Genomic DNA, 17,276 nt, shown 5'->3' on the forward strand with positions numbered 1-17,276 from the left:
CCATATATTTAATAATTATTATAACAGGTTTCGTGCCCAGTAAAGCCCAGTAATAAAATCAGTACACAATTTTATTTAAATTTGAGAACATTATAGTGTCAAAGACGATAATTGTGAACATAACCTCTCATAAAAGCGTGTCTTTCATTTTGGACTTCTTGTTTAGTGTTTTCGTATTTTGAACTTCAAATATCGTAGAAAAATGGCTTCAAACAACCAAATGGCATTAATTGAAAAATTAACCGGCCGAGATAACTACGCAACATGGCAATTTGCAGTAAAAACCTATTTGCAACACGAAGAGTTATGGGATTGCGTCGAGGTTTCCGATCCATTAAAAGTCGATATGAAAAGAGATACGAAAGCGAAAACAAAAATAATTCTCCTAGTCGATCCAATAAACTACGTGCACATCCAAGAAGCCAAAACTGCGAAGGAAGTGTGGGACAAACTATCGTCGGCATTCAATGACTCTGGGCTGACACGCCGAGTTGGCCTTCTGCGTGATCTCTGCAACACGTCGCTAATTGGATGTCAAAGTATCGAAGAATATGTAAGCAAAATTATGACCACAGCTCACAAGTTACAGAACATAGGTTTTAAAGTAGACGACTTTGCTACTCTCTGGTCTACCTAAATCCTATCAGCCAATGATAATTGCTATAGAGAGCTCAGGCGTCAAGATAACTGCAGACTCAGTAAAAACAAAATTATTACAAGATGTTAGACAATCCGAAAATGACTCCACAGCATTTGGAGTCAACAGAAAATTTCAGAAAAACATGAAGAAACCATCCAAAGGTCCGAGGTGCACTTGTAATAAATATGGTCATAAAAGTCCAGAATGCAGAAACAAACCTAAAGTATCAAAACCAACCAGTTCATCTTATGCTGCTGTGTTCGTGGCATCATCCACATATGATGAAGCTTGGTATGTGGACTCAGGGGCGTCTTCACACATGACTAAGGATGATAGTTTGCTTCAGAATAAGAAAACTGCTCTCATTCAAAACATTAGAGTTGCAGATAACAAAGTACTACCCGTGCAATGCTCAGGGCAAGTAAGTTTAGATACTTTTAATGACCAAGGTGTACAAAAGAAAGTGCTATTTACAAATGTTTTATATGTGCCTGAATTGGCAACCAATCTCATATCCGTGAGTCAGATTATAAAAACTGGTGGACGAGTAACATTCAATAAATCAGGCTGTGCTATTATAGACAGTAAAAGCCAGATAGTAGCAACCGCTGATTTAGTGAATAACATCTACCGGCTGAATATGCCTCCCTCAGGCAATTTTGCATGCATGTCTGATATTGAAGAACAAGATGTCTACCTTTGGCACCAGAGAATGGGACACCTGAACTTTCAAAGCTTAAAGAAAATGACAGAACACACTGACCATGTAATTTTCTCAGCAAAATCAGAAAATCTGACATGTGTAACATGCAAGGAAGGTAAGCAGACACGACTTCCTTTTAAAAGTGAGAGTTCAACCACCAAAAGACCTCTTGAAGTGATCCACTCTGATATATGCGGGCCTATGGAGACACAAACACTAGGAGGCGCCAAATACTTCATAACATTCATCGATGGCTATTCAAAGAAAGTCTATGTATATTTTCTCCGCAACAAATCAGATGCTCTGGAAAAATTTAAAGAATTTAAGCAAGAAGTTGAAAATCAGCTCGATGCACGGATAAAAATACTCCGAACTGACAATGGTCTAGAATATGTCAACAAAAACTTTTCAAATTTCTTGAAAGGTGCTGGCATCATACACCAAACAACCACACCATACAGTCCTGAACAAAATGGGACAGCAGAACGCATGAATAGAACGCTAATTGAAAGAGCAAAATGTATGCTTTTAAACGCCAATTTACCAAAACAACATTGGGCTGATGCCATACATACTGCAGCTTATATTATCAATCGTTCTCCAACAAGGTCCCTATCATTCAAAACCCCTGAAGAAATGTGGTCGGGTCAAAAACCAAATGTGAAACATATGCGCATATTTGGCTGTGAAGCAATGGTGCACCTGCCCCAAGAGAAAAGAAGGAAATGGGATCCCAAAGCCTACAAGATGATTTTCATAGGTTATTGTGATCACACTAAGGGTTATAAATTCATATTACCTAACTCCAGAAAAGTGATCAAAAGTAGAGACGCCACATTTCTAGAATCTACAGTGAAGAGAGACTATGTCCCGGTAGAATTGTCACCCAAGAATTTCAGTAATGATATTACTCAACGAGAGGAAACATCTGATGAATGCAGTGACAATGAAAGATATGAGAATTCAGTAAGCTCGTATGATACAGTGTATGAGAATAAATCTTCATCTGACAGTGACTACTTACCAGACACCAGTGTCGATTCTCCTCCAATAAGTAACATAACATTGAGATCCAAAAGGAAAATAATGAAAGATTCCAATTCCGAAGAAAACACTTACCTGTGTCACCACGAAGAGAACATTTATGATGTTCCTACCACATATAAAGATGCTATAAACTGCGAAGACAGTGAAAAATGGCAGAAATCTATTAATGAGGAATTAAATGCCCATCAGAAAAACAATACCTGGACATGGGTTAATAAACCCCCAAATGCTAAAGTAATAGGATGCAAATGGGTGTTCCGGATCAAACAAGAACCAACAGGTCCCCGTTACAAATCAAGGTTATGTGCCAAAGGATATGCTCAGACAGCAGGCATTGATTATCAGGAAACTTTTTCTCCCACAGTCAGGTATGATTCAATTCGTTTGTTACTTTCAGTAGCTGCACAAAAGAATTTGAAAATTATCCAACTAGATGTCAAAACTGCCTTTCTATATGGTGAACTTAAGGAAACTATATTTATGACACCACCTGAGGGAATGCTGCACAAAGAAAACATGGTATGTAAACTTAACAAATCACTTTATGGGCTAAAACAGGCTCCAAGATGTTGGAATAGTAAATTTGACTCTGTATTAAAGAAGTTTGGCTTTGTTAACAGTAATGCTGACCAGTGTGTTTATATCAGTCATGTCAATAAAAATAAATGCTACTTTTGCCTATATGTAGATGACGGATTGTTACTTTCATCGGATGAATCAGCATTAAAAGAAATAACTTATGAACTGATGACCACGTTTGAAATTAAAATCTTGAACACACCTGACAATTTTGTGGGAATGCAAATAGAAAGGCTTAAAGGTTGTATATTCATACATCAGACTAAATACATAACACAAATGTTACATAAATTCAATATGCATAATTGTAATCCGAACAGTGTTCCAGTGGATCCTCATGTGAAACTAGAAAAAGGAAATGGAGAGCCTGAGAAAAACATACCATACAGAGAAGCTGTGGGGTCTCTCATGCACCTGGCTATCGTGAGTCGTCCTGACATAATGTTTGCTGTAAACCTGGTGAGTCGATACCTTAATTGTTTCAACCAAACACACTGGAATGCAGTCAAGAAGATATTTAAATACCTGAATGATACGAAAGGTTATGGACTGTGTTACACGCACACTCCACTCACCACAGAAATAACTGGTTACAGTGATGCTGATTTTGCAAATGACCTCGACACTCGTCGTTCAGTCACCGGCTATGTCTTCATAAAAAATGGTGCAGCTGTAACTTGGTCAAGCCAAAGGCAACAAACTGTCGCTCTGTCCACAACAGAGGCTGAATTCATGGCAGCGTGTGCTGCCACCAAAGAAGCTATATGGGTCAGACAGTTGCTGAGTGATATTGACGAATACAAACAGAACGCTATATGCCTTCACTTAGACAATCAAAGTGCCATTAGTGTCATTAAAAACTTGAACTTTCATAAACGATGCAAACACATTGAAATAAAGTACCATTTTATTAAAGAAAAATATCAACAAGAAATAATTTCATTAAATTTTGTCAGTAGTGATAATCAATATGCAGATATTCTTACTAAAGCATTGTCTAGAGATAAATTTCATTTCTTCAGATCTAAACTTGGAATGTGTTTGCATGACTCGTCTTAATATTTTTTTTAATGTTGTCAATTTTTTTTTTAAATAAGGCTTAAATTCAGGGAGAGTGTTGAATACAATTCGCGCCTTATATTTATACTCTGTAATATGTAGACCACTACACTAGTAAAAGAGAATATATATACTCTGTGACAATTATTCAACGCAGTGACGTGTTTTATTGTAATCCCAAAATATCCATATATTTAATAATTATTATAACACTACTACTACAAAAATCGAATATTACAATATTCGATTTTTGTAGAAGTTTTGTTCACACTTTGATACGACACGACCTCACATAGGAATATCTAATTCTATCTGGGGTTGATTACAGATGTCCATGGACGGCAGTAGCCATTTACCATCAGGTGGACTGCATGCTCGTCTGCTACTCCTATAGCATAAAAAATATGTCAAAATATGGTATAGAAAAGACAAAGTCTAATATAAACGGGACCTTAGTAGTGTCAAATATTTTTTCAGGCAACAAACATGCAACAGAGATAGCGCACATGGCCTTAGAGCTTTTAGAAGCGACGTCGACATGTCGCCTGCCTCACCGGCCTGATCAGGTACCTACTTAGGTAATCACCGTCTCAGTGTCTTGCTTATGTACTTACGATATTTACTTTAAGATAAGCCAGCTTTTTGTGTTTTTAATAGTAGAAAGTATACGCTTGATTTTTACTATAGTTCGAATTCTTAAGCACTAGATGCAACATGACAGTTAATATAAATCTAACTATAGGTACCTATATGTGTTTCTCAAAACGAGCTCGTTCGATTCCAGACTAGGGAGGGTTGTCTTAATAAGTCAATGATGCAGTTTTCGTTTTTGTCAAAATAAGCCTTTTAGTAGTGTCACTATTTTTACAGTTGCGGATTTGGCTATGAAGGCCTACTTGACAAATTCACCAGTAAAAAACTATTGTCATGTTTATTGAAGATTATCATGACCATATTAGCCACAAACTACAATTTAGAATTTAAGTGTAGACCTTTTTCTAAAAAGGCAAACTTATTTAAAGTTGGAATTATTTAAAGAATCGTCTAATAAAATGAAATTTGATTGTTTTACCCAACTGCAGACTGTTTGCGAGACTTCTTTTATTTACCAGGCAGATGTACAAGAGCATTTTGGGGACTTATTTCAAGGAACAGAGAATTCTTATATGTTTTTTTTGCCAACATGTAGGCTACTAGACAATTCTAAAAGTGAGCAACAGATAAAATCATTTCGAGATTATTTCAAGGAACAGAGAATTCTTATATGATTTTTTTGCCAACATCTAGGCTGCTCTAGATAATAATTCTAAAAGTGAGCAACAGATAAAATAATTTCGATAAAGTCCAAATTAAATAAGGGCATTTTATTCCAGACGTTGTGTATGCGTAGTGGTATCCATACTGGGCCTTGCGTGGCTGGCATCGTGGGCAGCAAGATGCCGCGCTACTGTCTGTTCGGAGACACCATCAACACGGCCAGCCGAATGGAGAGCACTGGAGAACGTAATACTAAGAAGTCGTACTTATTTGCCTACGTCATAGATAAGTATAGATATCTCACCGCCTTGTAATTGAAGGAAGCCATTAAATGACTTAAACACCTGACGAGGTAGCCGTTTAATGGCTGTCATGGTGTAATTTACGCGGAACAATGCCGACAAGGGCAGTTAAGTGGTGCAAAAATACGAAATCGAAGAAAAAGTGCGGAGAAATATCGCTTCATTCGTAAATGATGTAAAAACTACATTTTTTGTAATATTTTTCAAACAGGAAAATGGATAACAGTGACAATTTTAATTGTTAAAACTGTTTACATTTTCTTGTTAGGAGTGAGTAATCTTTACTAATCTATGGCCTACGTTAGGTGCTGGTAGTGAAATTTGAGCTTGCAAATGACTGGCGTCACAAAAATTCCAAAGCCGTTTCATGAATTAACACTAAATGATATTTTATTTCTAAAATAATTCCATACATGTCAGACTTTTACAGCTTATGATAAAAAAATAAAAAAAAATTGCTACTTTCATTTTATTTGTGCATTTTAATAATTAATTTTAATACTAACTTATCTTGTTACAGCCATGAAAATTCAAATATCAGAGGATGTGAAGCGAGCGCTGGATCGAACTGGACTTTTCATTACCACTCCTCGAGGTGTGGTGGACGTTAAGGTATATACCGTCGCATACAGTACCCTTACCATGTTGTTTTGGTATTTGTTTACGTATTTACTCATACAAATTCCAATCAGCGCCCCTAGCGGATTGTATCAGAACTATAGTGTCAGTAACGTAACATTAAATGTCTAAATTGACAAAAGTGCGTTTTATGTTTTGTCTCTCTTTGTGACGTGTGAGGCAGACAAAAAGACTTGAGCACTTACTTTTTGTTATATTTACTCCGTCTACTGAAGCAAACGGAACAGAATAATGGATTGAGTAAATTGTGAACAATAAAGATACATGCAAAATTTCAGCTCAATCGGATAGTGGGAAGTGTGTGAAATTTTACTTGCAAGATTTAGTTACAAAATGGGACAGGTAAAACTAAATAGAGGGTTATAACACCTTTGACGATAACGATGGCATGTATTAATAGCCATGTTGACAAATTTTGAAAACCCCTTCTATTACGTAGGTACATGTCTATCGATTCCAAAAATCGCATTATTTCGGTAATAAATTCAAGCATTTCAGTGACATACCCGAAAATGACGACATTCGCGCCCCGTTAGCGTTTCAGACAAGATGCCGACTGCAGTATTTTATACTTTTATTTAATTGAAAATATATTATATCTCTTTAATTTCTAAATCTTTTTAATATCCTTTAAAAACTGAGTCATTTTTGAGAATTCTTTCAATATATTGTGTTTCTGTAAATCATTTATTCTTTGACTTTTTTAGTACTGCCATCATGCCAATTCTGTCCAACATCATTTGTGCTGTCAGAACAATTTTTAGTCGACGTTGACAGATATGGTTGACAAAAACAATAACTTAAGTAATATATTAAGTAATAAATAATAGTTAATATTAAGTATTGGTTACTCGTATGACGTTATTGAACCGCAACTAAAATGGTGCAAGTAATGATTTTTACCACGGATTTGACGATTAGTTAGGCTTTTATAAACGTTAAAATTACGTTGCTAATATTTCATCACAATATACAATACAAGTAATGTGAGTGATTTATTTAGTTACCAAAATGGGACATGGTAATAGTATAATTACATGATGGAATATCGGGTTTTCCTATTACAATACTTCTAACTGTAATGCTGTAGTCATAATGTATGTAATAGGAAAATGTATATAGCTACCCTAACACCATATTTGTTAATGTGATTATATTTTGAGAAATGCTTAATATTTATATAAAATTTTGAAACCACAACTTTATTCTTATAGACTCGTTCTTCTGTAATCAGTCTCTGATAACATTAGATTTGAATATGAGGTCGAATACAGAAGTGGTAGAACCCTTTGTGGTTGGACTCTGGCGGCGTCACACCTGTTTCTGCCTATTAACAGTAATATTAAGCGCTGGTGTGTTCTGGTTTGAAGGGTGTGGTAAGGGAGACATATAAATAAAATTGGAGTGTCTGTTTCTAATATTGAAATACCCGCTTTTTACTACATGCATATAAATATACACAAGGTACATACACCAAAATAACATTTTTTACAATTTTTGTCTGTCTGTCTGTTCTGGCTTATCTCTGAAATGGCTGAAGCGATTTTGACGGGACTTTTATTGGCAGGTAGCTGACGTAATAAGGAGTAACTTAGGCTACTTATATTTTAGAACTAGCTGTGTCCCGCGATTTAACGCGCGTTATTTATTTTTAACACTAACACTTTTTGTCTAAATTTTTTTTTTATTTATTTTGATTTCGAACGCCATTTACTATCAAAATAAATAAAAAAAACATTGTGACAAAAAGTGGAGCTGGCTGATTTGCGAATTAATGTATCGATATATAAAAAGATCTCGTCGCATTGCAGGGCAAGGGCGAGATGACGACGTACTGGCTGGAGGGCCGCTCGGGCGCGCCGCCCGCGCCGCGCTCCCCGCGCTACGCGCCCGCGCGGCTGCACTGAACGCTGAGCACCACACAAGCGCTGGGGCGATCTGTACCATCCCTTACCATGAGTTTTCACGTTTTGACAAATATTACTGTTTTGGTATTTATTTACGTATTCACACATACAAATTCCAATCAGCGCCCCTAGCGGATTGTATCAGAACTATAGTGTCAGTAACGTAACATTAAATGTCTAAACGGAACGGAATAATGCAGTGAGTAAATGTAACGTAAAATTGTGGGATGTTTTTAAAACTCATGGTAAGGGTACCGGGCGTAAGAGTGAAGATGACCTTCAACAGCCATGGCGACAAATTTTGAAATCCCCTTCTATAATGTAGGTTATATGTAGGTTACGTCATACTTCGACATCCCATACAAAAGTTTGACCAAAACGGTGAGACGCCAAATAATCACGTTATTCGCCCTGATTAGCGTTTCAGACAAGATGGCCGACAGCAGTACTTTATACTATTATTTTATTAAAAATATAATAAATCTTATAACTTGGTCATTAGTCATTTTTGTGAATCCTTTCAACATTTTTTTTTTTTTACTTAAATCATATATTATGATATTTTATATTTTAATACTGCCATCGTGATGTGTGTTGTCAAGCAGGGGCAATCTCCGAGATCAGCCCTGCGGCAGGGTCCAGACCATCCTTTTAAGCACTGCGCGTCAGGCAAGGGTGTAGAAATATTGCCGATATTGGCACGACCGCCATGCACCATAGATTGCCCCTGAGGCAGGTGCATGAGTTGCCCGTCTTACGCTGTTATTGTGCTTTGCACGAATAACTCGTGCAAAGCACCGGCTTGCCAAACCTTCACAAGTTCAAACGTGTGGATAGAGCGTTGAACTTGATTTGTAAACACGCGTAGCATTGTGCGAGACCAAACGTTTGTAATAGTTTCGAGTTTGCGGCAAACTTCAAGCGTGCGGACCCGGCATTAAACAAATAAATGTTACACCTAGTAACCGATGGATGTCTTGTCTTATGTACGGATGACGATTCATCCGAAAAATACGTTTTTTAAATCTGTTTACAAAATAACGTCTAAGCAATAATGTTATAGCAGAAAAACCAATGACAATTTTTTCATTTAGAAAATGTCTCATTCATTTCTAATATCGATTAAAATATTAGTCATTATTCCAAGTATTCTCAAGAAAAATATCCAAATGAGATAATTCGTGAAATTCTGTGCGATCATAATGTTGTTCGGATGACAAAAGTATAAGCAAAGTAGGATGTACATCCACACGCGCAAGACAAATAGCGCCTTTGGCTTAATTTGAAACTAAAGCTAAGGATTAGTAAATGTTCCCTGATGTAGATGGGATATGTACATAAAATATAATTATATTATCATTATTATACACAAAATAATGCACAATTTTATAGCAAGATAGATTACGTCGAGTTTAGTTTTTATATCGCGCAAATGATATACCATTGTAGCACTTTTTTCTGTTCGCATGTTTTTAAGCGCAGAATTATACGTCCATTTGTTATTAGGTTAATTAACTTAGTTTATTGATTCATAAATTACTTATGAATTATTTGACGATTTTACTGCTTTTGTCAATGTACCTTTCCTTTTGATGTAAGTTTTAAATATGGTAAAAAAAAAGTTGTTTTATTGTGGTATCGCCACGGTCCCATTCCTTTCATTATATCTTTTACTTATAGATATTCACTGTTGAAGATGGCTAATTTCGTTATTGTTAAAATAATGTAGTAAGTCAAATATAATTGCTAATTTTGACAGCAGTGATCAACTACATACAAATTACAAGTAGGTAAGTAGACGGCAAAGTTTTTCAGTCTGTGAATAAGTGGTCACTGCAAACAATAAAACGTCACGAGGAAATCCCCATAACTCATCTCCAAAAAGATCTCAAATGTATTTAAGGGTTGGTAGATAACCTGCACTTGAACGCAATGGTAATCTCATCATATGGAGGTGGTAGAACCCTTTGTAGTTCGACTCCGGCGGCGCCAGCGCCACGCTTATTTCTGCCTAGTAACAGTAGTGTTAAGCGCTGATGTGTTCTGGTTTGTAGGGTGTGGTAAAGGAGACATACTTTTCCGAGATATTCCATGCGCCGCTACCCGTGAGGTCTACTCAGAGTTAGCGGCGCATCTGTGGTCGACCTCAGATAGTAATATCTAATTCTATCTGTGGTTGATTACAGATGTCCATGGGCGAACATGACAACACAACACAAGGTGTCAACTCCCGATGTTCACCTTGAACATTACGAACACGCAATGACACGACTCAAGCATTTTCTTATCTGATAACAGTGACAGTTGTAAGCTGTGGATTTGTCAAATAACGAGTCAGATGAAGACAAAACCAGAACTTCTATCTGACTACATTGAAGTGTGGCCCATCGAATGTTCATAATTATGATCCTGGTCATAGAAAATGTGTCGGACCACCGTACTACCAGGGTAACGGCCGGTGGTATGGTAGGTCCGTCATTATATAGACTTGATTTGAATGAATGAAAGAATTTATTTATTTGTTAAAACATGCGTTTATAAAGTTGTGGATACATAATTATTGTATTCGGCATGCTCCACCGGTTGATCCGATGTACAAATCATAGTTTGTTTTATTCTTATGAATAAAACTTTAAATACTAACTATAACTAATTACAACTTTACATAAAAAAATAAAATGTTAAAAATGTTTTACTAAAATTTATTTTCAATTTATTTGAATAATGTCATCAAAAACTTCCTTAAAACTATAATATTATTTGTTTAATTATAATAACTAGTATTTAAATTTTGTCAACCCTTAATTTTTGACATTGCGCCTCACCGGGTAGCATGGCGTTTCAGTAGTATATTTCTGCCTTAATAGGTTGATGATGACATTAGGAAGTAATTACTTAGCAGAGACAGAATATCAAATAAGAGGTTAGCCGACCTAGCTTTCACAATGTGTGTGGTCAAAGTCGGGTAAATTCCTTCTATAGGTATCCTTTCTGTGGTGTACAGGTATTTTTAAAACAATATGACTATGCGTTTTTTATATTGCCGACATTTCGACCCAGTTGCATGGATCGTATGTATCGTTGCATGGCGAAACACGCAACTATACAACTGGATCGAAATATCGGCAATATATAAAACGCATATCGTGAGTACCCATTACATAATAATATGTCTCAATTCCACGATAATTCTGGTAATTCTATTAATATGTGTAACCCCAAATGATAGCTATTTTTTGTGGTAGAAGTTTCCTATAATTATTGATGCTTCTTTGTTGTATTATTTGAACGGATTCTAAAAGTCAGGTCCACACTTATTTATAAGAAGCATTCCAAGATATTGTTTGTACACCATCTTTTTTGTTACAAAACAAAAATACTTGATTAACTTGACAAACAACTTTATTACAAAAAATATAATTAGCAATAATAATATAAAGTACATTTTAATTAAATAAATATTCAGACTTATTAATTCTGTACACGTAGTTATTGCTCCGTGCACGCGGAATGTGTTGCAGCTGTATTGCAGAGGCAATGCACGCGTGTGGGTTTGCGTGCAGCTTGTGAGGTGACTACATGTTAATGTCACGACGACGTTAGCGGCTATGGTCAGTAAGGGCAGCAATTTCATCGACGGTTTCCAATCTACCGTGTTGTCCTGAAAATGCATGTACCTATATTATTTCCAATATTCATCGAAAAATTCATCTGAGGTATGTATGAAATATAATTAACACATCATTATCATTATTCTTTATTATAATAGATACTTACTCTTCCAGGGATAAACAGCTGCTGCCAAATAGTATTGAATCACCAGTACAAGTAATTTCTATTGCAGTAGCTTCTCGTTTCACTCTTTTAACTATATTACTGTTTGGATCCTGTCGCACTACTTCTGCATTGAGTTCTGGATTCGTTTTGAATATTGGCTGACTATCGGCACGGATCACTAAGAGCACTAAACAAAGCGCACAGATCATACGATTCAACGCCATGATGCTTCTACGAGGGCCTGTAGAGAACTGAATGAATCGTCACAGATCAACGTGCTTATATATATTATAATAAGGAAAATTTATTGTTTTAGTTAATTCAGTTCTTACTTCCTATGTGTCATAATTACACGTGCACGCGCGTACAATGTCCATATACAGTTAGCTAAAAAAAATACATTTATTTCATTAGCTTCTTACTCGTATTTATACTTATATCTTCTCATCCAGTTTCGTTTCAAAAATTCACAGTGTCAGAGAAGAGCCAAGTCATGACATTTTTAAAAACATCCCACATGTGGTTGTATAAGTTTTAAAAAATAATTTTATAGTTTGTATCAGAAAGAAATTGACAAATATCGAACTTAATTATATCAATATTTCCAATTTTGGCAACGATTCAAGATCAAAAATCGAAAATTAATATTAAATAAATTCTGCATATAAGGATTTATCAAATTTTGATGACTGGTAGGAAAAAAAAATGGAAAGAAAATAAGAATGTAATATCCTAATTGAGAGTTACCCAAATTTATATTGGTACGAGTTTTTTTATACGTATTCTATTACTTATCGAAATAACGTATACAGCTTTGTTTGTATTTCGTAAACGCATTACTAGCCCAATGCTGGGCACAGGTCTTCTTGGAGTGAGAGAGTATTTGGCTGTATAGTCTGTGGAGTAGAGCTAAGTGAAAGAGGTGTAGAGCTTAATGAGAATATTCGATTGGAATGCAAAGTCTTATCGGCGGAAATATGTTAAAACGGACACAAATGTTTGTCAACGCTGGTGGAAGAGACTTGACAGATATCATCTTTTCTAATAAGCGGCACCCTATAGTTATAAATCTTATCGATAACGCTTAGCAACATAAATTTAAATGTTTTAGTTAAATTGAAACGGGTTTAGACTATAGTTAGCTGAGCGAGAGCGACTTCATACAGCTGTTACATCAAATACATCTTGGTGAAATACACCTGGAAGTCCTATAAACAATGTTAAAGGTGTGTAAAATCTCAATCCGTATTTGGCCAGCGTGATAGACTATGACATAGTTATAATATAATCTTCCCTTCTCGTTCCAAAAGGGAATCCGAACAGGTAAATACTGTATGTCGTCATCAACGCGTAATGTTGACGACCGTTACACCTTTTACAGCATTACGTTTATTACAGCGTCATTCGGCACATTTTATCCTCATCCAATTCCTACCAGGGTACATTTACAAAATTTTTATTTTCCTTAAATAAGGCTATTGGAAACTCCTGAAATCAGTTCAAACGCTTCCATCATGGCGCTTAATTGGTTCTGTGTGTTATATTTATTTGTTTTATTAGTTTCTGTCAATAGTCAACTAGTTTCAAGAATCGATAAAAAAAATACCATAAATACGGTGCAGCAAAGTCAGTATCTAATTTATTGTGATGAAGATTCAGCCAGGATAGGTATATTTTGTCACCCATGCAAGAAGTAAGTATTAACAAAAGATTTTAACTCCACTACCTTTTAGAGGATACATAAGCAACAGTGATATCATAGATAAGAAGCCATACATAAAATACGTCACACGATTTTTTTTATTTTTAAAAAGTGAACTGTATAGCACTTCGTTGATAGTTGTTATTATAATCGTCCCTGTAGGTCCGGGAGTAGAATAGGACTACAGTATAGGTATATTTTGTCACCCATGCAAGAAGAGAGTATTAACATAAGATTTTAAATCCACAACCTTTCAGAGGATACATAAGCATCAGTGATATCGTAGGTAAGAAGCCATACATAAATTACGTCAATTTTTTTATTTGTAAAAAGTGAACTATATAGCACTTCGTTGATAGGTGTTATTATAATCGTCCCTGTAGGACCGGGAGTAGAATAGGACTACAGTATCTCCTGCCTGTTGTAAGAGGCGACTAAAAGGGGGCTTTCGGGTTTGCGGGGGCAAGAGTGGTAGCTCAAACCGCCCGGCCAGCGACCCTGGAAAAGGATGGCTGTATGTGTGGTCGCATACCGTCGTACCCACCAGACGATGTGGTGAGCGTGATGCTCACCTGGTTGGAGCCCGACGGGGCAACGCGCAAAGAGGACTCCGGTTGCGTTCCTTTGGAGATCCCGGAGTCCTCTACGCAGCTCCGAGAACGGCCACCGGGGGGGTTTTAGTGCGGTAAGAATCCCACATAACAACGTGTCGCTCCCACGACATTTGAAGGTTTCCCCCTCGTAAACAAAAAATAAATTAAAAGAGGTATAGATTGGATAAATTGTTTTTCAATAGCGTTAGACTATTTAGATAAGTAGACGGCGACGTTGGAATGACATACTTAATGACGTTGGAATGACATGTTCATATACTTAATCCGTTGTGGTTTTTTTGATTTAATTATACAGTGTAACAAAAAATCAATGTCTAATTTTTGTTTGCAGAATTGGTGAAATGAGAGGATTAAAAATGAAGCCGTGTGGAAATAGATGTTGTTTTATCTGAAAGCGACGTTGGTTATCTTCTGAACTTGAAGCATATCTTCGTCCATGCGACCCGCTGAAGCCCATCAGCGTGTGTGGTGTTCCGTGTATATCATAATGTAGCTAGGAGATCTCAATATTATTAGCATAACTTTACAAACACTCGCATGTGTATTGTAGATAATAATACTGTTCATGTTATAATTTATATAAATTTTAAATAAAACAATATTATAATAAACTGATGTATTCTATCTCTATAATATATCTGACTATATAATATATCAGAATAACTGTAAGTTGTTACTTGTTTGTGTATTTAAGTATAAAAAATAACTACTACACCCATTTTGATAAATTGCAAAGTATAAATGTATATTATCTCAACTCCACAATCACTAGTTAGTCTCAATTTTTCAATATTTTTTTATTATATAACTATGTGCCTAACCTAGAGACAAGACACGAAAAACAACGAGTTAATAAACAAGTGTCAATGGGCATAATCACAAATTTTAAAATTCCCTTCTACGGTTAAAATACGGTGACACGCCTGAGTCGTCACACGAAATGACGTCATTCACCCCGATTAGCGTTTCAGACAAAATGGCCGAATGCAGTATTTTATACTCTTACTTTTATTTTTTTGAAAACATAACAAAGCTTAAAGTTTAAATTAAAATTGGGTCATTTTCGAGAAATCTTTTAATGTATTGTTTTTACTTCAATTATTTATTACTTAATTCTTTAGTATTCTATTTCTTATTGTATTCTAGTCTTTGCTATTCTATTTTAAGCTGAAAAGAGAGTTCCAAGATCAAAGTTACCAATACTTCTTAGAGCACTATATGCAATATTATGATATCGCATCAAAAGAAACAAAATGCCATATTTTATGAAACACTTTATTACAAAAATAAATTATTATATTATACATTAAACTTAAAATACATATTCAGACTTATTAATTCTGTACACGTAGTTACTGCTCTGTGCACGCAGAATGCATTGCAGCTGTATTGCAGAGGCAATGCACGAGAGCGGGTTTGCGTGCAGCTTGTCAGTTGACTACACGTTACTGTCACGTTGATGTTAGCGCCTACGATTTTCACAAGGAATACATTTGTTTTCCTTTTCGCTATACCAGTAGCAAATACGTTCCTCCTCTTCCCTTCTGAAAAATAAAATATATAACATAAATATAATAATAATTATTATTACCTAAAGTATATCTATTTATCTATTTCGGATATTTATTCCAAACGGAAGAACCGGTTTTGACTAAATTTGTCGTTTGGCAGATGTCCTAAATTACAGTAGTATTCCTACAAAATGAAAGGCTACACACTTTATTTGAATAGTAACTTGTAATTATTTTTTTATTTATTTATATCCTTTTATTATAACATAATGGTAATTGGCCAAACATGAGTCCAACCCTTATGATTATTATTAGTGGAAGGTGGTAGAACCCTTTGTGGTGCGGCACCACTGCCACACCTATTTCTGCCTAATAACAGCAGTGTTAGGCGCTGCTGTGTTCCGTTTTGAAGGGTGTGGTAAGGGAGACATACTTTTCCGAGGCGTTCCAGCTTAGTCCTGAGGGTTCGCGGCGCATCTGTGGCCGACCTCCGGTAGGAATATTTAATTCTATTTGGGGTGAATTACAGATATCCACGGGTGTCCAATATCAAAAAAAAAAATAAAGAACACGGAGGTTTCTGTACCACCGTTGTATCTATTTTTAGTATTTGCTAATTTCGTTATTATGGCAGCAATACATGCATTATGAAAAAAATCAATCTTCCTATGGTTCAATATTTATTAAGAAAATGTCCGAAAATTACCGGTTTCTTGTATCGGGACCTTCTTGTACTTTTTCCTTTGTAGTATTTAGTACGCAGAAATACACAATTAACATTTCAAGTGTCTATCTATAACATAACAGGAGATAGAGCCACGTTACTAACGGGCAAACGGTCAGACGGCGAAGACTTTATAATAGGATTGCGTTTTTACTCTTTGGATACGGAACCCTATAATGGCAAGTATTGCCTTTTTTTTCTTATCACTATCTTAATACATAACATTGAAGTTGACGTAAATGGAGGCGTAGATAGATACTATTACAAAATATAGTAGCGTACACATATTTGATACACACACGCGTACAAATTTGGTTCTGTAATTATAATGGTTACTTACTCCTCACAAGACATACATGAATCGCCCCATGGTTCTGAACCCCAAGGACAATAATCATTGAGACCTTCGCCAATAAAACTTTTCAATCTTCGCAAAACACCACTGCTTTCATTCTGCATTTCAGCACTGAGCTCTGTATTTGTCTTCGATATTGGTACACTAGTAGCACAGATAACCAAGAATAAACAGAGCGCACAGGATATACGTTGCAACGCCATAGTAAGCTCTACGAGAGCCTGTAGAGAACTGAATGAACCGAACAGTTTAGCTAACTTTTATATTATAAGGAAAATGTATAATTGTATTAATAGGTAGGTATTTCCTACATGATTACGAATCATTCAAGCCTTGTACGCTTACTTGGTATGGTCAAAAACATAGTACAATTATGTCATACTTAATTACAAATATCTACATTTTTCTACAGTACATGTAAACTAAATAGTAGTAGCCCCAACAAAGCCCTGTCTCTATT

General features: G+C 35.7%; 1 protein-coding gene across 4 annotated transcripts in view; it reads left to right on the forward strand.

The window, feature by feature from the left end:
- Positions 1-8,320, forward strand: part of LOC140757601 (retinal guanylyl cyclase 1) — a 62,029-nt gene extending 53,709 nt beyond the window's left edge. Inside the window, exons 13-16 of one of the 4 annotated variants that reach the window (XM_073093431.1) lie at positions 4,506-4,594; positions 5,402-5,531; positions 6,108-6,199; positions 8,038-8,320. In XM_073093431.1, the coding sequence (XP_072949532.1) occupies positions 4,506-4,594; positions 5,402-5,531; positions 6,108-6,199; positions 8,038-8,133 (407 nt within the window). In that variant the 3' untranslated portion in view covers positions 8,134-8,320. Of the gene's footprint in view, positions 1-4,505; positions 4,607-5,401; positions 5,532-6,107; positions 6,200-8,037 lie in introns of those variants that run through there. The other 3 variants (XM_073093430.1, XM_073093433.1, XM_073093432.1) reach the window with 3 other exon arrangements.
- The last annotated feature ends 8,956 nt before the right edge of the window (positions 8,321-17,276 follow it).

The sequence above is a fragment of the Epargyreus clarus genome, unplaced genomic scaffold, assembly GCF_041222505.1.
Source record: "Epargyreus clarus isolate Ecla_fem2 unplaced genomic scaffold, WU_Ecla_fem_2.2 ptg000004l, whole genome shotgun sequence".
NCBI classification, from domain to species: Eukaryota; Metazoa; Arthropoda; class Insecta; order Lepidoptera; family Hesperiidae; genus Epargyreus; species Epargyreus clarus.